The sequence below is a fragment of the Onthophagus taurus genome, chromosome 10, assembly GCF_036711975.1.
Source record: "Onthophagus taurus isolate NC chromosome 10, IU_Otau_3.0, whole genome shotgun sequence".
Lineage (NCBI taxonomy): Eukaryota > Metazoa > Arthropoda > Insecta > Coleoptera > Scarabaeidae > Onthophagus > Onthophagus taurus.
This window is the reverse complement of record NC_091975.1, coordinates 11,878,498-11,902,430: the sequence shown is the minus strand read 5'-3', so window position 1 is coordinate 11,902,430 and position 23,933 is coordinate 11,878,498. Positions and strand designations below refer to the sequence as shown.

Sequence of the window (23,933 nt, the reverse complement as noted above, 5' to 3'; positions counted from 1 at the left end):
TAATAGTAAAACAAAAAAATTCATCAAATTTTTAAATTTTCGTATTTTTCTCGATATTGACTCATCTGAGAGCAAAAATGCAAGAGAGCAATATTGTTAATAACAAAATTTGCAACAACTTTTGTTCTAAAAGTTTTTTGATAATATGCTGCAATTCCCAAAAATTTTTCAAATAAAAGTTGTTTCAAATTGGATTTATAACAGCTTTTCTTAATAAAATTTTTAGATTTTTTTATAAAATAAGTATATTTTATCCTTTTTTAGGTTTTTTATAAAACCAAAACAATTCTAAACAAAAAACAACGCTCGATACGAACAACCCCGTTAGCAGCGCTACAAATCCCACCCCTAATTGATTCAAATTTAACCCCGATTGATGGCTATCCATCAAAATTTTCATCTCAAAGCTCCTTGTGTTGTTATAAAACGTGTCGCTTTGCCACTTCCGAAAAAACCCACTTTGGCTGATTCTATGGACAAGCTCGTTAATGGAGTCTCTTAAAGGGTGTCCTTTCCACATCAGCATCTCAATAGGGTAAGAGGCAACCACTTCATTAAAGCAATACAGCTTCGGAACGGAATCTTCATCAATAAAATTCCCCATTAAGTATTCCACGTTCAACTTTGGGGCGCAAATGGCGAAATTTCTTTCGTTAGCCGTGCGATTAATACAATTTTGAATCACATCGCAACTATCGGTCATTAAAGGCTTATTCGATGATATATTTAGCCCTCTATAGAAAGTGCGACATAAAGGATAATACAACACGATTAATCCATTCTCAATAATCTCCTCCAAAGTCTTAATTTGCTTCTCATATCTCCTCCGGGTCAACGAACTCACTAAAGTCGATTGGTACGCGGTTTGAGTGTAAAAATTAAAAACAACCCAACACAAAATTAATAATCTCAACTTATAAGTTTTCGGCATTTTTATGGTAATCGCAAAAGCGCATCTTGCCACGTTCGAAGCAACCATCCAAAACTGTTTGTATCTTTTAATCTCGTTCGTTTGGTATTTGGAAATCTTCGTGATTAAGATCGTAATAAAAATAGCGATGATTAACATCGTGAAGATGACCGATTGGTCGAAATCGGCGGTTAATTTGGTCCAATCTCGCAATTTTTCGGCGTGAGGGACGCATAAAACAAGAGCGTCGTTGTAATACGAAGAAATTGGGTCAAAAACTTGTTGAGTTTCCACCCGAGAAACGACATATCCCAATAAAACATCGACCATTTCATTTTTTAGGTCGCTAAAAGACCCGGTGAAATGATTCTTCCCCAAATAATCGCCATAAAAATTAGGCTTCTTAGTTAAAGAATAAATAAAAGTTAAATTTCTTAACTCAGCGATCGTGTTCATTAATTTAATTTCTAATCCTTCTGTTAAATCGAGACTTCGAGAGTCTTTTTGGACGATGAATGGTTCGATTATGCTCGTTCTAACTTTTAAAGTGCACCCCATTAAATTCTTCGGGATTTTTTCTTTAAATAAATTCTCGTTGCTCATTTCACCATCTTTACACTCCCCGAGATACTTCACTTTGTAATCATCGCCACATTTTCCTGCAGAATAGGGGTACCAACTCGAAACGTTATAAATTTTACTCTCCAACTTAATCGGGACGAAAATCAGCACATTAATCACTTTAACTTTGGATAATTCCTCAACGATTTTCGCTAAAACTTTATTTGTATCGTTAAAAGTGCTCGTTGTGATCACAAAGAAATAAGCGTGAGGATTCCAATGTTTTTGGGTCCTCAACGTTTTTAAAACTGGCTTAATCTCCTCTAATTCTCTTATTTGTATCACATACCCAGCTAATTTAATCAAACAATCCTCGCATTTAACAAAACCACCCTCTTTTTCGGTTACCACGGTTAATTTTCCTTCTTCGAAAATATCGCTTAAAACGATCTTGTCTAAAGGAACCGCGGAGGGGCGATTAAATCGTGGTGGTTTCGTTGATAACGAGACGGAAATCGTTTCTCCATTATCCAAGTATTTGACTACTTTTGAAACGCATTTAGATAACGAAATTCTCGAAGAAAGCTCGTCGGGGAGTGGTAATAAAGTCGGGTTTACGTTTTGGAATAAAATTGAGAAAATGATGTAGTTGGGAAACATTTTGCAGAATGAATAAATTTGTAGTGAGTTTAATGCTATAAACGTCGCGTGCGAACTTTTTTGTGATAAGATCTTGCGTAAACTTTAAAATTATGGTGGTGGTTAACCTTGACTTCAACTTTGTGATAAAGTGTATCGTAAAAATTAATTTATCAAGATGGAATTATTTTATTAGATGATAATCAGAATATTCAGAATAAAAGTTGTTGCAAATTTTGTTGTTAACAATTTTACTGTTAGCTAATGGTAATATTTGGGAATCGGAGCATGTTATCAAAAAACTTTTAGAACAAAAGTTGTTGCAAATTTTGTTATTAACAATATTGCTCTCTTTTATATTTGCTCTCAGATGCGTCAATATTGAGAAAAATGCGAAAATTTGAAAATTTGATGAATTTCTTTATTCCACTATTAGCTAATGGAAACATTTAGGAATCGGAGCATGTTATAAAAAAACTTTTAGGACAAAAGTTGTTGCAAATTTTGTTACTAACAATATTGGTCTCTTGTATATTTGCTCTCAGATGCGTCAATATTGAGAAGAATGTGAAAATTTGAAAATTTGATGAATTTCTTTATTCCACTATTAGCTAATGGTAACATTTGAAAATCGGAACTTGTTATCAAAAAACTTTTAGAACAAAAGTTGTTGCAAATTTTGTTATTAACAATATTGCTCTCTTGTATTTTTGCTCTCAGATGCGTCAATATTGAGAAAAATGCGAAAATTTAAAAATTTGATGTATTTCCTTGTTTTACTATTAGCTAATGATAACTTTTGGGAAACGGAGCATGTTATCAAAAAACTTTTAAAACAAAAGTTGTTGCAAATTTTGTTATTAACAATATTGCTCTCTTGTATTTTTGCTCTCAGATGCGTCAATATTGAGAAAAATACGAAAATTTAAAAATTTGATGAATTTCTTTGTTTTACTATTAGCTAATGGTAGCATTTGGGAATCAGAGCATGTTATCGAAAAACTTTTAGTACAAAAGTTGTTGCAAATTTTGTTATTAACAATATTGCCCTCTTGTATTTTTGCTCTCAGATGAGTCTATATTGAGAAAATGCAAAAATATGCAAATTTAATGAATTTTTGCTTTTTCATATAAATGGTTAATTTCATACTTGGAAATTGCAGCATGTTATACAAAAACTTTTGGAACGAAACTTGTAGCTAATCTTATTCTTAACAATATTGCTCTCTTGTATATTTGCTCTCAGATGCGTCAACATTGAGAAAAATACGAAAATTTGATGAATTTCCTTGTTTTGCTATTAGCTAATGGTAACATTTGGGAATCGGAGCATGTTACAAAAATACTTTTGGAACAAAAGTTGTAGCAAAATTTATTCCTAATAATATTGCTCTCTTGTATATTTGCTCTCAGATGCGTCTATATTGAGTAAAATACGAAAATTTGATGAATTTCCTTGTTTTACTATTAGTTAATGGTAGCACTGGGAAATCGGAGCATTTTATAAAAAAACTTTTAGAAGGAAAGTTGTAGCTAATCTTATTCTTAACAATATTGCTCTCTTGTATACAGAGTGCCCATTATGTATGGAATATAGCATATATCTCGGTAAATGTTGACTTTATAAAAATACATTTTATATAAAAGTTGCTTAATATTTTATTTGCCGTAATAAGACTGCATTCAATTGTTTTTAAGTCAGAAAACTTAGGAACTTAAAATCTTCAAGTGCTATTCGTTAATCATTTGTTTTCTGAAATAAAACCAATTGAATGCTGCCTCATTATGGCAAATCAAATATTAAACAACTTGTTTTTTGTAAAGCTGATACCTACCAAGATATATTCTATATTCCATACATAATGGGCACTCTGTATTTGCTCTCAGATACGTCAATATTCAGAAAAATACGAATATTTAAAAATTTGATGAATTTCCTTGTTTTACTATTAGCTAATGGAAACATTTAGGAATCGAGGCATGCTATAAAGAAACTTTTAGAACATAAGTTGTTGCAAATTCTATTCTTAACAATATTGCTCTCTTGTATATTTGCTCTCAGATTCGTCAATATCGAGAAAAGTACGAAAATTTAAAAATTTGATGAATTTCCTTGTTTTACTATTAGCTAATGGTAATATTAGGGAATTGAAGCATGTTACAAAAAAACTTTTATAACAAAAATTGTAGCAAATTCTACTCTTAACAATATTGCTCTCTTGTATTTTTGCTCTCAGATGCGTCAATATTGAGAAAAATGCGAAAATTTGATGAATTTCTTTATTCCACTATTAGCTAATGGTAACATTTGAAAATCGGAGCTTGTTATCAAAAAACTTTTAGAACAAAAGTTGTTGCAAATTTTGTTATTAACAATATTGCTTTCTTGTATTTTTGCTCTCAGATGCGTCAATATTGAGAAAAATGCGAAAATTTGAAAATTTGATGAATTTCTTTATTCCACTATTAGCTAATGGTAACATTTGAAAATCGGAGCTTGTTATCAAAAAACTTTTAGAATAAAAGTTGTTGCAAATTTTGTTATTAACAATATTGCTCTCTTGTATTTTTGCTCTCAGATGCGTCAATATTGAGAAAAATGCGAAAATTTAAAAATTTGATGTATTTCCTTGTTTTACTATTAGCTAATGATAACTTTTGGGAATCGGAGCGTGTTATCAAAAAACTTTTAGAACAAAAGTTGTTGCAAATTTTGTTATTAACAATATTGCTCTCTTGTATATTTGCTCTCAGATACGTCAATATCGAGAAAAGTACGAAAATTTAAAAATTTGATGAATTTCCTTGTTTTACTATTAGCTAATGGTAATATTCGGGAATTGAAACATGTTATCAAAAAACTTTTAGAACAAAAGTTGTTGCAAATTTTGTTATTAACAATATTGCTCTGTTGTATATTTGCTCTCACATGCGTCAATATTGAGAAAAATGCCAAAATTTGATGAATTTCCCTATTTTACTGTTAGCTAATGGTAGCATTTGAGAATCGGAGCATGTTATCAAAAAACTTTTAAAACAAAAGTTGTTGCAAATTTTATTATTAACAATATTGCTCTCTTGTATATTTGCTCTCAGATACGTCAATGTTGAGAAAAATACGAAAATTTAAAAATTTAATGAATTTCTTTGTTTTACTGTAGGATTTATTTCTTTGTCTAAGTTTAATTAAGGTCCGAGAACTTTGGATATTGATGTTTATTACATAAACATTTAATAACAAAACTAACACGAATGAATGTATTTAACACTAATGACAATATACGGCTTTTTTACTAAATTATATCTAACTTTGCTAACGACACATCTGTACGTGGACACGTCTTGTCGCCATCTTTCTTTTTTAACCTCTCCCGTCCGCGACCTCTATTATTAAAATTAACCACCAACAATAAATAAAAACTACAATTCCTACATTACTTTTAGCTAATGGTAGTATTTGGGAATCGAAGCATGTTATCAAAAAACTTTTAGAACAAAAGTTGTTGCAAATTTTGTTATTAACAATATTGCTTTCTTGTATATTTGCTCTCAGATGCGTCAATATTGAGAAAAATAGGAAAATATGAAAATTTGATGAATTTTCTTGTTTTACTCTAAGCTAATGGTAGCATTTGGGAATCGGAGCATGTTATCAAAAAACTTTTAGAACAAAAGTTGTTGCAAATTTTGTTATTAACAATATTGCTTTCTTGTATATTTGCTCTCAGATGCGTCAATATTGAGAAAAATAGGAAAATATGAAAATTTGATGAATTTTCTTGTTTTACTCTAAGCTAATGGTAGCATTTGGAAATCGGAGCATGTTATCAAAAAACTTTTAGAACAAAAGTTGTTGCAAATTTTGTTATTAACAATATTGCTCTCTTGTATTTTTGCTCTCAGATGCGTCAATATTGAGAAAAATACGAAAATTAAAAAATTTGATGGATTTCTTTGTTTTACTATTAGCTAATGGTAGCATTTGGGAATCAGAGCATGTTATCAAAAAACTTTTAGAACAAAAGTTGTTGCAAATTTTGTTGTTAACAATATTGCTCTGTTGTATATTTGCTCTCAGATGCGTCAATGTTGAGAAAAATACGAAAATTTGAAAATTTGATGAATTTCCTTGTTTTACTATTAGCTAATGGTTAGCATTCGGGAATAGAAGCATGTTATCAAAAAATTTTTAAAACAAAAGTTGTTGCAAATTTTGTTATTAACAACATTGCTCTCTTGTATTTTTGCCCTCAGATGCGTCAATATTGAGAAAAATGCGAAAATTTAAAAATTTGATGAATTTCCTTGTTTTACTATTAGCTAATGGTAGCATTTGGGAATCAGAGCATGTTATCAAAAAACTTTTAGAACAAAAGTTGTTGCAAATTTTGTTATTAACAATATTGCTCTCTTGTATGTTTGCTATCAGATGCGTAAATTTTGAGAAAAATACGAAAATATTGAAATTTTATGAATTTCCTTATTTTACTATTACCTAATGGTAGCACTTGGGAATCGGAGCATGTTATCAAAAAACTTTTAGAACAAAATTTTTTGCAAATTTTGTTATTAACAATATTGCTCTCTTGTATATTTGCTCTCAGATGCGTCAATATTTAGAAAAATACGAAAATTTGATGAATATCCTTGTTTTACTATTAGCTAATGGTAGCATTTGGGAATCGGAGCATGTTACCAAAAAACTTTTTGAATAAAAGTTGTTGCAAATGTTGTTATTAACAATATTGCTCTTTTGTATATTTGCTCTTAGATGCGTCTATATTGAGCAAAATACAAAAATTTAAAAATTTTATGAATTTCCTTATTTTACTATTAGCTAATGGAAACATTTAGGAATCGGAGTATGTTATCAAAGAACTTTTATAACAAAAGTTGTAGCTAATCTTGTTCTTAACAATATTGCTCTCTTGTATTTTTGCTCTCAGACGCATCAGTATTGAGAAAAATACGAAAATTTAAAAATTTGATGAATTTCCTTGTTTTACTATTAGCTAATGGAAACATTTAGGAATCGAGGCATGCTATAAAAAAACTTTTAGAACAAAAGTTGTTGCAAATTTTGTTATTAACAATATTGCTCTGTTGTATTTTTGCTCTCAGATGCGCCAATATTGAAAAAAATGCGAAAATTTGATGAATTTCCTTGTTTTACTATAAGCTAATGGTAGTATTTGGGAATCGGAGCATGTTATCAAAAAACTTTTAGAACAAAAGTTGTTGCAAATTTTATTCTTAACAATATTACTCTCTTGTATATTTGCTCTCAGATGCGTCAATATTGAGAAAAATACGAAAATTTAAAAATTTGATGAATTTCCTTATTTTACTATTAGCTAATGGAAGCATTTAGGAATCGGAGCATGTTATAAAAAAATTTTTAGAACAGAAGTTGTTGCAAATTTTGTTATTAACAATATTGCTCTCTTGTATTTTTGCTCTCAGATGCGTCAATGTTGAGAAAAATACAAAAATATTCAAATTTGATGAATTTTTCTTTTTCATGTTATTAATGGTAACACTGGGGAATCGAAGCATGTTACAAAAAAACTTTTATAACAAAACTTGTAGCAAATTTAATTCTTAACAATATTCCTCTCTTTCACTCTTGCTCTTAGATGCGTCTATATTGAGAAAAACACAAAAATATTTATAACTAGGTTATTACTAAGTTATGCAGAAAATGGGAGAAATTCAAACGCATGAAGCAATTTTTCCTTAATCGCTCTTAAAATAAAAAGAGAGTACCACATTTACTAAAAGCACGTTTTTGTAATCCCCTTCATTTCTTGTACAACCTCCGTCCGGTGAAGAAGTAGAACACCGTCCAGTTCATTCTCACCATGCATGCCATCAACACCAACTCGTATTGTTATCTCATATTGCTCACTCTCGTTTATTTAATCAATATTAAATCAGCCGAAAGCAAAGAAGAAATGAAAAATGTCTCGAATGTTGTTAAAAATCAAGATGTTTTATTCCTAAATCAAGGTAAATTAAAAATTATTATTAAATTTTTTAAACTTGATTTAATTTAATTTTTGCAGAACGAAGTAAAAAAGATAAAGAAGGTTTAATACAAAAAATCCTCCCATTTATGGTGATCCCATTTATGATTTCATCAATGATGATTCCAATGGCTTTAATCGGATTAAAATTGATGTTGTTAAAAAGCGCTTTTATAGGAAAAGTTGGGATCATTTTGCTTTTAATCAGCATGTTTACCCGATTTAATAACCAAGGAGGAGTTTATAGCCATAACATTAATTTGAGTCCGGTTGAAAAGGAAATTTCTATGGGTCATTATGGTTATAACGGAGACGAAGAATACGGTGCTTATATAAATCGAAAAAAACGAAGAAAAAGATAGACTTTAACAAAATTATAATGTAAATTAATTTATTAATATTAATAAATAAAAATAAATTAATTTTGGTTGAAATTTGAGTGTCTAATCTAGGTTAGTGGAGTAAAATCGTGATTTGCCCCGAGGCTAATATATAAATTAGACTTAATTCATTCATAACATCAAGTTAATTTTAATAATTAAGAAATCTTCCTCATCAAAATAACGGTTAATTCAAAAATTAATTAAATCACCGTTTTGAATTTATTTTTTTATTTAACTGTGCTCGTAACGGCTCGTGTAAGCGATTTACTTTCAAAAATTACTTTACAAAAGAAGAACCGCATCTTCGAACTGTATATTTTGATGGAAAAGAGATAACGGGTGATTTTAATAGAAAATTATGTGTTTTTGATTTGATGATTTATTCTATTTTGATTTGAGATTGAACGTTCTTATTATAACGTTTAGTTCGGTGTTGTTACTCTTGTACCATAAAAAGAGAAAAAACTTAATGGTGGTACTCGGGAATCCTAGCATGCTATAAAAAAACTTTTAAAACAAAAGTTGTAGCAAACTTTATTCTTAATAATATTGATCTCTTCTAATTTTGCTCTCAGATGCGTCAATATTGAGAAAAATATGAAAATTTGAAGATTTTCGTTGTTATTCTAATGTATGGTAATACTTGGGAATCGGAGAACTTTACAGAAAAACTTTTAGATCAAAAGTTGTTGCTAATTTTATTCTTAACAATATTGCTATCTTCTATTTTTGCTCTAGATGCGTCAATATCGAGAAAAATACAAAAATTTAAAAAATTCATGAATTTTCTTGTTTAACTATTAGCTAATGGTAATATTCGGGAATCGAAGCATGTTATAAAAAAACTTTTAGTACAAAAGTTGTTGCAAATTTTGTTATTAACAATATTGCTCCCTTGTATTTTTGCTCTCAGATGCGTCAATATTGAGAAAAATATGAAAATTTGGTGATTTTCGTTGTTTTTTTAATGTATGGTAATACTCGGGAATCGGAAAACTTTACAGAAAAACTTTTAGATCAAAAGTTGTTGCAAATTTTGTTATTAACAATATTGCTCTCTTGTATTTTTGCTCTCAGATGCATCAATATTGAGAAAAATACGAAAATTTGAAAATTTGATGAATTTCTTTGTTTTACTATTAGTTAATGGAAACATTTGAAAATCGGGGCATGTTATAAAAAAACTTTTAGAACAAAAGTTGTTGCAAATTTTATTATTAACAATATTGCTCTCTTGTATTTTTGCTCTCAGATGCATCAATATTGAGAAAAATACGAAAATTTAAAAAATTCATGAATTTTCTTGTTTAACTATTAGCTAATGGTAACATTTGGGAATCGAAGCATGTTACAAAAATACTTTTAGTACAAAAGTTGTTGCAAATTTTGTTATTAACAATATTGCTCCCTTGTATTTTTGCTCTCAGATGCGTCAATTATGAGAAAAATACGAAAATTTTAAAATTTGATGAATTTCCTTGTTTAACTGTTAGCTAATGGTAATATTCGGGAATCGAAGCATGTTATAAAAAAACTTTTGGAACAAAGGTTGTTGCAAATCTCTCTTGTATTTTTGCTCTCAGATGCGTCAATATTGAGAAAAATACGAAAATTTTTAAATTTGATGAATTTATTTGTTTTATTAGTGTTAATGGTAACATTCGGGAATCGGAGCATGTTATAAAAAAACTTTTAGTACAAAAGTTGTTGCAAATTTTGTTATTAACAATATTACTCTCTTGTATTTTTGCTCTCAGATGCGTCAATATTGAGAAATATACGAAAATTTGAAAATTTGATGAATTTATTTGTTTTATTAGTGTTAATGGTAACATTCGGGAATCGGAGCATGTTATAAAAAAACTTTTAGTACAAAAGTTGTTGCAAATTTTGTTATTAATAATATTGCTCTCTTGTATTTTTGCTCTCAGATGCGTCAATGTTGCAGAAAAAACGAAAATTTAAAAATTTGATGAATTTTCTTGTTTAACTATTAGCTAATGGTAACATTTGGGAATCGAAGCATGTTACAAAAATACTTTTAGTACAGAAGTTGTTGCAAATTTTGTTATTAACAATATTGCTCTCTTGTATTTTTGCTCTCAGATGCGTCAATATTGAGAAAAATGCGAAAATTTGATGAATTTATTTGTTTTATTAGTGTTAATGGTAACATTTGGGAATCGGAGCATGTTATAAAAAAACTTTTAGTACAAAAGTTGTTGCAAATTTTGTTATTAACAATATTGCTCTCTTGTATTTTTGCTCTCAGATGCGTCAATGTTGCAGAAAAAACGAAAATTTAAAAATTTGATGAATTTTCTTGTTTAACTATTAGCTAATGGTAACATTTGGGAATCGAAGCATGTTACAAAAATACTTTTAGTACAAAAGTTGTTGCAAATTTTGTTATTAACAATATTGCTCTCTTGTATTTTTGCTCTCAGATGCGTCAATATTGAGAAAAATGCGAAAATTTGATGAATCTATTTGTTTTATTAGTGTTAATGGTAACATTTGGAAATCAAAGCATGTTATAAAAAAACTTTTATAACAAAAGTTGTTGCAAATTTTGTTCTTAACAATATTGCTCTGTTGTATTTTTGCTCTCAGATGCGTCAATATTGAAAAAAATACGAAAATTTGAAAATTTGATAAATTTCTTTGTTTTATTAGTGTTAATGGTAACATTTGGGAATCGGAGCATGTTATAAAAATACTTATAAAACAAAAGTTGTTGCAAATTTTGTTATTAACAATATTGCTCTCATGTATTTTTGCTCTGAGATGCGTCAATTTTGAGATAAATACGAAAATTTGAAAATTTGTTGAATTTCTTTGTTTTAATATTAGCTAATGATAATATTTGAGAATCGGAGCATATTATCAAAAAAATTTTATAATAAAAATAGTAGCTAATCTTATTCTTAACAATATTGCTCTTTTGTATTTTTGCTCTCAGATGCGTCAATTATGAGAAAAATACGAAAATTTTAAAATTTGATGAATTTCCTTGTTTAACTGTTAGCTAATGGTAATATTCGGGAATCGAAGCATGTTATAAAAAAACTTTTGGAACAAAGGTTGTTGCAAATCTCTCTTGTATTTTTGCTCTCAGATGCGTCAATATTGAGAAAAATACGAAAATTTTTAAATTTGATGAATTTATTTGTTTTATTAGTGTTAATGGTAACATTCGGGAATCGGAGCATGTTATAAAAAAACTTTTAGTACAAAAGTTGTTGCAAATTTTGTTATTAACAATATTACTCTCTTGTATTTTTGCTCTCAGATGCGTCAATATTGAGAAATATACGAAAATTTGAAAATTTGATGAATTTATTTGTTTTATTAGTGTTAATGGTAACATTCGGGAATCGGAGCATGTTATAAAAAAACTTTTAGTACAAAAGTTGTTGCAAATTTTGTTATTAATAATATTGCTCTCTTGTATTTTTGCTCTCAGATGCGTCAATGTTGCAGAAAAAACGAAAATTTAAAAATTTGATGAATTTTCTTGTTTAACTATTAGCTAATGGTAACATTTGGGAATCGAAGCATGTTACAAAAATACTTTTAGTACAAAAGTTGTTGCAAATTTTGTTATTAACAATATTGCTCTCTTGTATTTTTGCTCTGAGATGCGTCAATTTTGAGATAAATACGAAAATTTGAAAATTTGTTGAATTTCATTGTTTTAATATTAGCTAATGATAATATTTGAGAATCGGAGCATATTATCAAAAAAATTTTATAATAAAAATAGTAGCTAATCTTATTCTTAACAATATTGCTCTTTTGTATTTTTGCTCTCAGATGCGTCAATATTGAGAAAAAAACGAAAATTTAAAAATTTGATGAATTTCCTTGTTCTACTATTAGCTAATGGTAACATTCGGGAATCGAAGCATGTTATAAAAAAACTTTTATAACAAAAGTTGTTGCAAATTTTGCTATTAATAATATTGCTCTCTTGTATTTTTGCTCTCAGATGCGTCAATATTGAGAAAAATACGAAACTTTAAAAATTTGATGAATTTCCTTGTTTAACTATTAACTAATGGTAATATTCGGGAATCGAAGTATGTTACAAAAATACTTTTAGAACAAAAGTTGTAGCAAAATTTATTTTTAACAATATTGCTCTCTTTCACTTTTGCTCTCAGATGCGTCAATACCGAGAAAACACAAAAATTCGAAAATTTAATGAATTTTGTTGTTTACTAGCTCTTAATTGGTAACATCATACAATCATACAACAATAAAGACAGGTGCTGGTCTCAAAAAGAAACAAATTAAATGTAAATTATAAAATTAAATATATTCTTGGGATAAATAAAATAAAAAAAATAAACTTGAAATAATGAAATAAATTTGAAGTAGCAAAAAAATAAAAAAGGAGTATAGAATTAAGTACCTCATTCAGCAAAGCGAATGATAACTTAAGCGTCGTGGCGATGTGAATGCGATGTAATAATTATGCGATACTTAACAATATTGCTCTCTTTTTTGCTCCCAAGTGCATAGATATCGAGAAAAGTTCGAAAATATGAACATTTTATGAATTTCCATATTATACTAGTTGTTGGAAATTGGAACAATTTATGAAAAAACATTTAGAACAAAAGTTGTAGCAAATTTCATTGTTAACAATACTTTCCTCTTTCACTTTTGCTCTCAGATGCGTTAATATTGAGATAAATACAAAAATATGAAAATTTCATGATTTTCGTTGTTTTTCTAATGTATGATAATACTCGGGAATCGGAAAACTTTACAGAAAAACTTTTAGATCAAAAGTTGTAGAAAATTTCATTCTTAACAATATTACTCTCTTGTACTTTTGCTCTCAGACGCATAGATACCGAGAAAAATACGAAAATATGAAAATTTGAAGAATTCGCTGTTTTACTAGTACTTAATGGTAGTACTCGGGAATCCTAGCATGCTATAAAAAAACTTTTAAAACAAAACTTGTAGCAAATTTTATTCTTAACAATATTGATCTCTTTTACTTTTCCTGTCAGATGCATCAATATTGAGAAAAATACAAAAATATGAAAATTTTACGTTTTTTCGCTGTTTTTCTAGTGGATGGTACTACTCGGGAATCGGAAAACTTTACAAAAAATCTTTTAGATCAAAAGTTGTAGAAAATTTCATTCTTAACAATATTACTCTCTTGTTCTTTTGCTCTCAGACGCATAGATATCGAGAAAAATACAAAAATATGAAAATTTGAAGAATTCGTTGTTTTACTAGTACTTAATGGTAGTACTCGGGAATCCTAGCATGCTATAAAAAAACTTTTAAAACAAAAATTGTAGCAAATTTTTTTCTTAACAATATTGATCTCTTTTACTTTTCCTGTCAGATGCATCAATATTGAGAAAACTACAAAAATATGAAAATTTTACGTTTTTTCGCTGTTTTTCTAGTGGATGGTACTACTCGGGAATCGGAAAACTTTAAAAAAAAACTTTTAGATCAAAAGTTGTAGAAAATTTCATTCTTAACAATATTACTCTCTTGTACTTTTGCTCTCAGACGCATAGATACCGAGAAAAATACAAAAATATGAAAATTTGAAGAATTCGTTGTTTTACTAGTACTTAATGGTGGTACTCGGGAATCCTAGCACGCTATAAAAAAACTTTTAATACAAAAGTTGTAGCAAATTTTATTCTTAACAATATTGATCTCTTTTACTTTTCCTGTCAGATGCGTCAATATTGAGAAAAATACAAAAATATGAAAATTTGATGATTTTCGTTGTTTTTCTAATGGATGGTAATACTCGGGAATCGGAAATCTTTACAGAAAAACTTTTAGATCAATAGTAGTTGAAAATTTCATTCTTAACAATATTACTCTTTTATACTTTTGCTCTCAGACGCATAGTTATCGAGAAAAATACAAAAATATGAAGATTTGAAGAATTCGTTGTTTTACTAGTACTTAATGGTAGTACTCGGGAATCCTAGCATGCTATAAAAAAACTTTTAAAACAAAAGTTGTAGCAAATTTTATTCTTAACAATATTGATCTCTTTTACTTTTGTACTCAGATGCGTCAATATTGAGAAAAATATGAAAATTTTATGATTTTCGTTGTTTTTCTAATGGATGGTAATACTAGGGAATCGGAAAACTTTACAAAAAAACTTTTATATCAAAAGTTGTAGCAAATTTCATTCTTAACAATATTACTTCCTTTCACTTTTGCTGTAAGATGCATAGATATTGAGAAAAATTGTAAAAATTGAAAAATTCGTTGTGTTACTAGTAGTTAATGGTAGCACTCAGGAATCCTAGCATGCTATAAAAAAACTTTTAAAACAGAAGTTGTAGCAAATTTTATTCTTCACAATATTGATCTTTTTTACTTTTGCTCTCAGATGCGTTAATATTGAGATAAATACAAAAATATGAGAATTTCATGATTTTCCTTGTTTTTCTTGTAGATGGTAACACTTGGTAATCGGAGAACTTTACAGAAAAAATTTTAGAACAAAAGATGTAGCAAATTTCATTCTTAACAATATTACTCTCTTGCAGATTTGCTCCCGGACGCATAGTTATCGAAAAAAATGTGAAAATCGAATTGTGACCAATTTGTTTTTTTTAAGTTATTTTTATTACAATAAAATAACTAATTATTTCATGAAATACCAGATTATAGTCTTTAGCGGTACATATACACTTCTGTCAACAATATAGCATCAGCACGCGAGCTACTTCGACGGGTAACGTTGTATAACACGTGTAACACCTGTCTTGCTATTATTATCTCTACTAATTATACAGAGCGGTTTCATCACACAATAGCATTACTCTTGCCTTTACATCCGTACCGATAAGTCGCTGTCTGTGTGTTTAATATTTTGATGATCAATATTTAGTCTACGAAAATTACAGATCCGTAATCAGTTCCTTTTCTTTTTTATATTTTACAATGTTGCAAGAAATAAAGTGTTTTGATAAAGGACTTTCACTAAATATTCACTTCTTTTTATACATAGACTTAATAAACACCTTTTATTTTAACATCTGCAGCTATTTTGTCATCCGAGCACAATATTTTACTAAATTATTGCATTGAATCTATGGAATTGAATCACACGCATTTCCCGCATTTATAGACTTGTTACTTTTAAAAATTTCTTTGAATAACAGTTTATTATCATTTTCTTTGACCTTTGACCTCTTCGATTTATCGGAATACCCGCTGAATTACCTGTATACCTCACGACTCAGTGTAATTATCCGGGCTTCGCATTTCTCGATTCGTCTATCTTCCGGGTAAACACGAGAGATATTTACTATTTTTGCAGACTTCTCAGTGAACGTCCACGTTTTCATGGATTTTATAATTACAATGCGAAGTTATTAGCCTCTATTGTGACTTCTCCTTCATCTGCATCCAGTCTTGATAATTCCATGCCAAACTATGCAAAAAACTGACATCGCATTCGATATTGTTGTGGCAACTGGACGGATTTGTTGATTAGTAGACTTGATTTGTCCACTTCCATTTTTCTTATCATATATTCCAAAGCCAATTAAATAGGGTTGTGTCATGCCATCTCCTTTTATCAGATTGTATATCGATTTATTTGGAAGCATCTAGGTTAAAAATGAACTACAAAGAGATGTTGGAATTATCCTGGTATGTAGCTAGATGTAGGAGAATTCCAAGTATATTTGAGGAGCTAGTCTTTATTGTAAGTTGCTCTGATTCGTAAGTGATCTTCATATTTTCGTATTTTTCTCGATATTGACGCATCTGACAGTAAAAGTACAAGAGAGTAATATTGTTAAGAATAAAATTTTCTACAACCTTTGGTCTAAAAGTTTTTCTGTAAAGTTCTCCGATTCCCGAGTGCTACCATCTACTAGAAAAATAACGAAAATCATCAAATTTTCATATTTTTGTATATTTCTCAATATTGATGCATCTGAGAGCAAAAGTAAAAGGGAGCAATATTGGTAAGAATAAAATTTGCTACAAATTTTGTTTAAAAAGTTTTTTCATAACATGCTCCGATTCCCGAGTGCTACCATTAACTACTAGTTAAACAATGAATTCTTCAAATTTTCATATTTTTGTATTTTTCCTGATATCTATGCGTCTGAGAGCAAAAGTAAAAGGGAGCAATATTGGTAAGAATAAAATTTGCTACAACTTTTGTTTAAAAAGTTTTTTCATAACATACTCCGATTCCCGACTGCTACCATTAACTACTAGTTAAACAATGAATTCTTCAAATTTTCATACTTTTGTATTTTTCTTGATATCTATGCGCGTGAGAGCAAAAGTAAAAGGGAGCAATATTGGTAAGAATAAAATTTGCTACAACTTTTCTTTAAAAAGTTTTTTCATAACATGCTCCGATTCCCGAGTGCTACCATTAACTACTAGTTAAACAATGAATTCTTCAAATTTTCATACTTTTGTATTTTTCTTGATATCTATGCGTGTGAGAGCAAAAGTAAAAGGGAGCAATATTGATAAGAATAAAATTTGCTACAACTTTTGTTTAAAAAGTTTTTTCATAACATGCTAAGTTTCCCGACTGCTACTATTAACTACTAGTAAAACAACGAAAATCATCAAATTTTCATATTTTTATATTTTTCTCAATATTGACGCATTTGAGAGCAAAAGTAAAAGAGAGCAATATTGGTAAGAATAAAATTTGCTACAGCTTTTGTTTAAAAAGTTTTTTTATACCATGCTAGAATTTCCGAGTGTTATCATTAACTACTAATAAAACAACGAACTCTTCAAATTTTTATGCTTTTGTATTTTTCTCGATATTGATGCATCTGAGGCCAAAAGTAAAAGAGAGCAATATTGTTAGGAATAAAATTTGCTATTAATTTTGTTCTAAGAGTTTTTGTGTATCATGCTTCGATTTCCGAGTGCTACCATTAACTACCAGTAAAACAACGAAAATCATCAAATTTTCATATTTTTATATTTTTCTCAATATTGACGCATTTGAGAGCAATAGTAAAAGGGAGCAATATTGGTAAGAATAAAATTTGCTACAACTTTTCTTTAAAAAGTTTTTTCATAACATGCTCCGATTCCCGAGTGCTACCATTAACTACTAGTTAAACAATGAATTCTTCAAATTTTCATACTTTTGTATTTTTCTTGATATCTATGCGTGTGAGAGCAAAAGTAAAAGGGAGCAATATTGATAAGAATAAAATTTGCTACAACTTTTGTTTAAAAAGTTTTTTCATAACATGCAAAGTTTCTCGACTGCTACTATTAACTACTAGTAAAACAACGAAAATCATCAAATTTTCATATTTTTATATTTTTCTCAATATTGACGCATTTGAGAGCAAAAGTAAAAGAGAGCAATATTGGTAAGAATAAAATTTGCTACAACTTTTGTTTAAAAAGTTTTTTCATAACATGCAAAGTTTCTCGACTGCTACTATTAACTACTAGTAAAACAACGAAAATCATCAAATTTTCATATTTTTATATTTTTCTCAATATTGACGCATTTGAGAGCAAAAGTAAAAGAGAGCAATATTGGTAAGAATAAAATTTGCTACAGCTTTTGTTTAAAAAGTTTTTTTATACCATGCTAGAATTTCCGAGTGTTATCATTAACTACTAATAAAACAACGAACTCTTCAAATTTTTATGCTTTTGTATTTTTCTCGATATTGATGCATCTGAGGCCAAAAGTAAAAGAGAGCAATATTGTTAGGAATAAAATTTGCTATTAATTTTGTTCTAAGAGTTTTTGTGTATCATGCTTCGATTTCCGAGTGCTACCATTAACTACCAGTAAAACAACGAAAATCATCAAATTTTCATATTTTTATATTTTTCTCAATATTGACGCATTTGAGAGCAATAGTAAAAGGGAGCAATATTGGTAAGAATAAAATTTGCTACAACTTTTCTTTAAAAAGTTTTTTCATAACATGCTCCGATTCCCGAGTGCTACCATTAACTACTAGTTAAACAATGAATTCTTCAAATTTTCATACTTTTGTATTTTTCTTGATATCTATGCGTGTGAGAGCAAAAGTAAAAGGGAGCAATATTGATAAGAATAAAATTTGCTACAACTTTTGTTTAAAAAGTTTTTTCATAACATGCTAAGTTTCCCGACTGCTACTATTAACTACTAGTAAAACAACGAACTCTTCAAATTTTTATGCTTTTGTATTTTTCTCGATATTGATGCATCTGAGGCCAAAAGTAAAAGAGAGCAATATTGTTAGGAATAAAATTTGCTATTAATTTTGTTCTAAGAGTTTTTGTGTATCATGCTTCGATTTCCGAGTGCTACCATTAACTACCAGTAAAACAACTAAAATCATCAAATTTTCTCAATATTGACGCATTTGAGAGCAATAGTAAAAGAGAGCAATATTGGTAAGAATAAAATTTGCTACAATTTTTGTTTTAAAAGTTTTTTTATAACATGCTCCGATTTCCGCGTGCTACCACTAGCTACTAGTAAAACAACGAAAATCATAAAATTTTCATGTTTTTGTATTTCTCTTAATATTGACGCATCTGAGAGCAAAAGTAAAAGAGAGCAATATTTGTAGAAATAAAATTTGCTAAAACTTTTGTTTAAAAAGTTTTTTATAACATGCTAGGATTCACGAGTGCTACCATTAACTACTAGTAAAACAGTGAATTCTTTAAATTTTCATATCTTCGTATTTTTTTCGATAGCTTTTTCCTAGTCAGATACTGTCTGCCTAGGCAAACAGTAGTTCGTTACAGTTTTATCATTAAATGTCTAGGCAAATACTATTGAATAAGACAAATACTATCCGTCTAAGCTTGTTTTAGGTAAATACCATTTTTTCCATACAACAATGCAATATGGAGTAGGTACCTATTCACAATAAAATAAAGTAGTTCCTATCGTTAACAACCTACTTTTCTTAAATTAAAGTCACTAATGAGTGTCAGACGAGTCAAATTATTTGCGTATTATTTTCAAAAACATGCATAACAGTTTCATATACTGTTGTTAAATTTAATAAAAATACAAATAAATGATTTATTTCTTGAAGACTTAAATACTAAATACAAAAATTGCAAAAAAAATTGCTGGAATTACATTTACTACTGCACATCAGCTTATTTTTAAAACAAGCACACCTGGCATTTTGACATCCCTTGCCCAGAAAACAGTAACGGTGAAGTGCAGGCCTCTTTTAAAGAAATAAAGCTTTCCTGGGGAACATCCTTATATTCAAAGGATCACAAACAACCGCATATATATGATAACAGTAACATAACCTCAAACAGCAAGCAACGAATTAATGAAATTGAAGAGCTATTTGCCTGAAAATATTTTAGCCATATGCTATTTGCCTAGGAAGGTAGAATTTAGACTGAAATTGTTGGAATAAAACTATTTGCCTAGGCAGATAGTATCTGACTAGGAAAAAGCTATTTACCTGAAACAACCAAAAATGCCTGCGCATATGCATTTGGGAGCAAAAGTGAAAGGGAGTAGTATAGTTAAGAATAAAATTTGCTACAACTTTTGGTCTGAAAGTCTTTCTGTAAAGTTCTCCGATTCCCGAGTGTTACCATCCACTAGAAAATCAACGAAAATCATAAAATTTTCATATTTTTGTGTTTTTCTCAATATTGACGCATCTGAGAGCAAATATACAAAGGAGCAATATTGTTAATAACAAAATTTGCAACAACTTTTGTTCTAAAAGTTTTTTGATAACATGCTCCGATTCCCAAATGTTACCATTAGCTAATAGTAAAAAAGGAAATTCGTCAAATTTTTTAATTTTCGTATTTTTCTCAATATTGACGCATCTGAGAGCAAATATACAAAGGAGCAATATTGTTAATAACAAAATTTGCAACAACTTTTGTTCTAAAAGTTTTTTGATAACATGCTCCGATTCCCAAATGTTACCATTAGCTAATAGTAGAACAAGGAATTTCATCAAATTTTTAAATTTTCGTATTTTTCTCAATATTACGCATCTGAGAACAAATATACAAGAGAACAATATTGTTAATAACAATATTTGCAACAATTTTTGTTCCAAAAAGTTTTTTGATAACATTCTCCGATTCCCAAGTGTTACCATTAGCTAATAGTAGAACAAGGAAATTCATCAAATTTTTAAATTTTCGTATTTTTCTCAATATTGATGCATCTAAGAGCAAATATACAAGAGAGCAATATTGTTAAGAATAAGATGCGCTACAACTTTCGTTCCAAAAGTTTTTTGATAACATTCTCCGATTCCCAAATGTTACCATTGGCTAATAGTAAAACAAGAAAATTCATCAAATTTTTAAATTTTCGTATTTTTCTCAATATTGACGCATCTGAGAGCAAAAGTAAAGGAGAGCAATATTGGTAAGAATAAAATTTGCTACAACTTTTATATTAAAATTTTTTTAATAAAATACTCCAATTCCCGAGTGTTACCATTATCTTGAAAAAACAAAAAATTCACCAAATTGTGATATTTTTATATTTTCCTCAATATTAACGCATCTGAGAGCAAAAGTAAAACAGAACAATATTGTTACAAATAAAATTTCCGACAACTTTTGTTCTAAAAGTTTTTATGTAACATGCTCCGATTTCCAAATGTTACCATTGGCTAATAGCAAAACAAATTCATTAAATTTTTTAATTTTCGTATTTTATGATTATTTATTTAATATTGATGCATCTGAGAGCAAATATACAAGAGAGTAATATTGTTAAGAATGAAATTTTCTACAACTTTTGATCTAAAAGTTTTTTTGCAAAGTTTTCCGATTCCCGAGTATTACCATACATTAGAAAAACAACGAAAATCATCAAATTTTCATATTTTTCTCAATATTGACGCATCTGAGTGCAAAAATACAAGAGAGCAATATTGTTAAGAATAAATTTTGCTGCAACTTTTGTTTTAAAAGTTTTTTGATCACATGCTCCGATTCCTAAATGTTACCATTAGCTAATAGTAAAACAAGGAAATGTATCAAATTTTTAAATTTTCGTATTTTTCTCGATATTGACGCATCTGAGAGCAAATATACAAGAGAGCAATATTGTTAATAACAAAATTTGCAACAACTTTTGTTCTAAAAGTTTTTTGATAACATTCTCCGATTCCCAAATGTTACCATTAGCTAATAGTAGAACAAGGAAATTCATAAAATTTTTTAATTTTCGTATTTTTCTCAATATTGATGCATCTGAGAGCAAATATACAAGAGAGCAATATTGTTAATAACAAAATTTGCAACAACTTTTGTTCTAAAAGTTTTTTGATAACATGCTCCGATTCCCAAATGTTACCATTAGCTAATAGTAGAACAAGGAAATTCATTAAATTTTTAAATTTTCCTATTTTTTTCAATATTGACGCATCTGAGAGCAAAAGTAAAAGAGAGCAATATTGGTAAGAATAAAATTTGCAACAATTTTTGTTCTAAAAGTTTTTTGATAACATTCTCCGATTCCCAAATGTTACCATTAGCTAATAGTAGAACAAGGAAATTCATCAAATTTTTAAATTTTCCTATTTTTCTCATTATTGACGCATCTGAGAGCAAATATACAAGAGAGCAATATTGTTAAGAATAAGATTAGCTACAACTTTTGTTATAAAAGTTTTTTTGTAAAATGCTTCAGAAATAGCTTGTATATGGAGATGGAGATGATTTAAACTCAAAGAATTCGGTTATAACACGATATTTGTGGCAATTTTCTTTATGAGGACAAAATAGTTTCACATCCAATCGTTAGATTTTTTTCTAGTGATAATTCGCCTTGTACGACTTCCACGTATCGCTCTACTTGTCTCCAATTTATAATTCAGGACGGATAGTTACTAAACAATTCGGTCGTAAACTTCAAACATCCGTCAAAGAATCTAACTAGACACAATTTCTAATTGGAGAAGAAAAAATTAGACACATTTTTTTAAAAATCTTTATTATTATATTAATTAATTAAATTAAATTAAAATAAATAAATTTTTATAAAAATAAATTAAATTATTGCGTCGTGTAGTATTTTCCATTATAAACATAATTATTATTATCTAAATTACTATAAGTAACATATGGTAAATTCGTCGTGGGGTTATTAATTCTTGCTTCTTTAACTCCAACATCATCACTTCTATCCAAAAAGTGTTGATGATGACTCAAACCGAGAGGAATCGGGGAATGTAATCCGGGAATAGGAACCGGAAGGATTCGTTTTGCTTCTTGCAATCGAGCCAAAACGCTACTCACTCCAACGATTAATAATAAGAACCCAATAAAACCGTTATTTACCGCAACAATCGTTACTAGAAGGAGAAGACTGAAAGCGATTCCTAATTTGAAGAAAATCGCCGGGAGAATTATCGCTAAACGTTTAATATGGTGATGAACAAAAGTTCTGCCTAAAAAAATAAAAAGATGAGACGAGATGGAAATAAAAAAAATGGTGCAGGTGAAATTATCTGGGTCAACCTTTCTATATCAAGATGATCACCTACATTCACGCAAAAGAATCAAAAAAAAGAATTCTTTTTCGGGAACTTTCACTTGAGACGTTAAAAAAATTTATTACCTTCTTCAATTAACTCTGAAGTTTCATTCTCGCAAGAACCATCTTTTGAAAGAACCAAAATTAAAAGAATTAACGAAAAAATTTGCGCACACTTCATCGTTAACTTTATTTTTATTTAACTTCTTCTTCTTCGTTTATCGAAGTTTTTTTAAGTACTGGCTCAATCGGTGGTAATTAGTCCTATATTATACCTCCGTTAGTGCCCAAAAAAGAACAATGAGGTCCAAATCACGTAGTAAGTGACATAGTAAAAGCTAATTTGGTTACAATAGGACACCGAAAAGTGAAGGAATGTTGCGGTAAAATCGTCAATTTAAAGTTCAAGATTAATTTAATTAAATTAAAAAATTGTTGTGAATGTAATTTATTCTCCTCACGTTGGCAAAGACAAGCCGGAAAGTTCCTTTAACGACTACGAGTTTGTAAAACTGGTACAATTCGGAGTTAACGGTAAAAAATTCGGTTTAATGTCACGAAAATTCTTCACCTAGAAAGTAATAAGAATTAAATTTATAAAATTTTCGTGGTTTTCTCGATATCTATGCATCTGAGTGTTTTTGTAAATTGCTCCAATTCTTGAGTGTTACCATCCACTAGAGAAACAAAGAAAATCGTCAAATATTTGTATTTTTCTCAATATTGACGCAACTGAGAGCAAGAGTAGAAGAGAGCAATATTGGTAATCATAAAATTTGTAACAACTTTTGTTTAAAAAGTTTTTTTATAACATGCTCGGGAATCCTAGCGAGTGCTACCATTAACTACTAGTAAAACAACGAATTCTTTAAATTTTCATATTTTGGTATTTTTCTCAA

At 28.9% G+C, this 23,933-nt stretch overlaps 2 protein-coding genes across 2 annotated transcripts; both read right to left on the bottom strand.

Moving 5' to 3' along the window:
- Positions 1-250: 250 nt before the first annotated feature.
- Positions 251-2,131, bottom strand: LOC139431508 (glutamate receptor ionotropic, delta-2-like). The gene has a single exon (XM_071199387.1). The coding sequence runs from the start codon at positions 2,129-2,131 to the stop codon at positions 251-253; it is 1,881 nt and encodes a 626-aa protein (XP_071055488.1).
- Positions 2,132-22,537: 20,406 nt separating this feature from the next.
- LOC139431568 (apnoia) lies at positions 22,538-23,383 on the bottom strand. The gene is made up of 2 exons (XM_071199477.1): positions 23,119-23,383; positions 22,538-22,948 (listed from the first exon to the last, which is right to left on the bottom strand). Exons 1-2 carry the CDS (start codon positions 23,213-23,215, stop codon positions 22,554-22,556), a joined length of 492 nt encoding a protein of 163 aa, XP_071055578.1. The 5' UTR covers positions 23,216-23,383; the 3' UTR covers positions 22,538-22,553.
- Between the last annotated feature and the right edge of the window lie 550 nt (positions 23,384-23,933).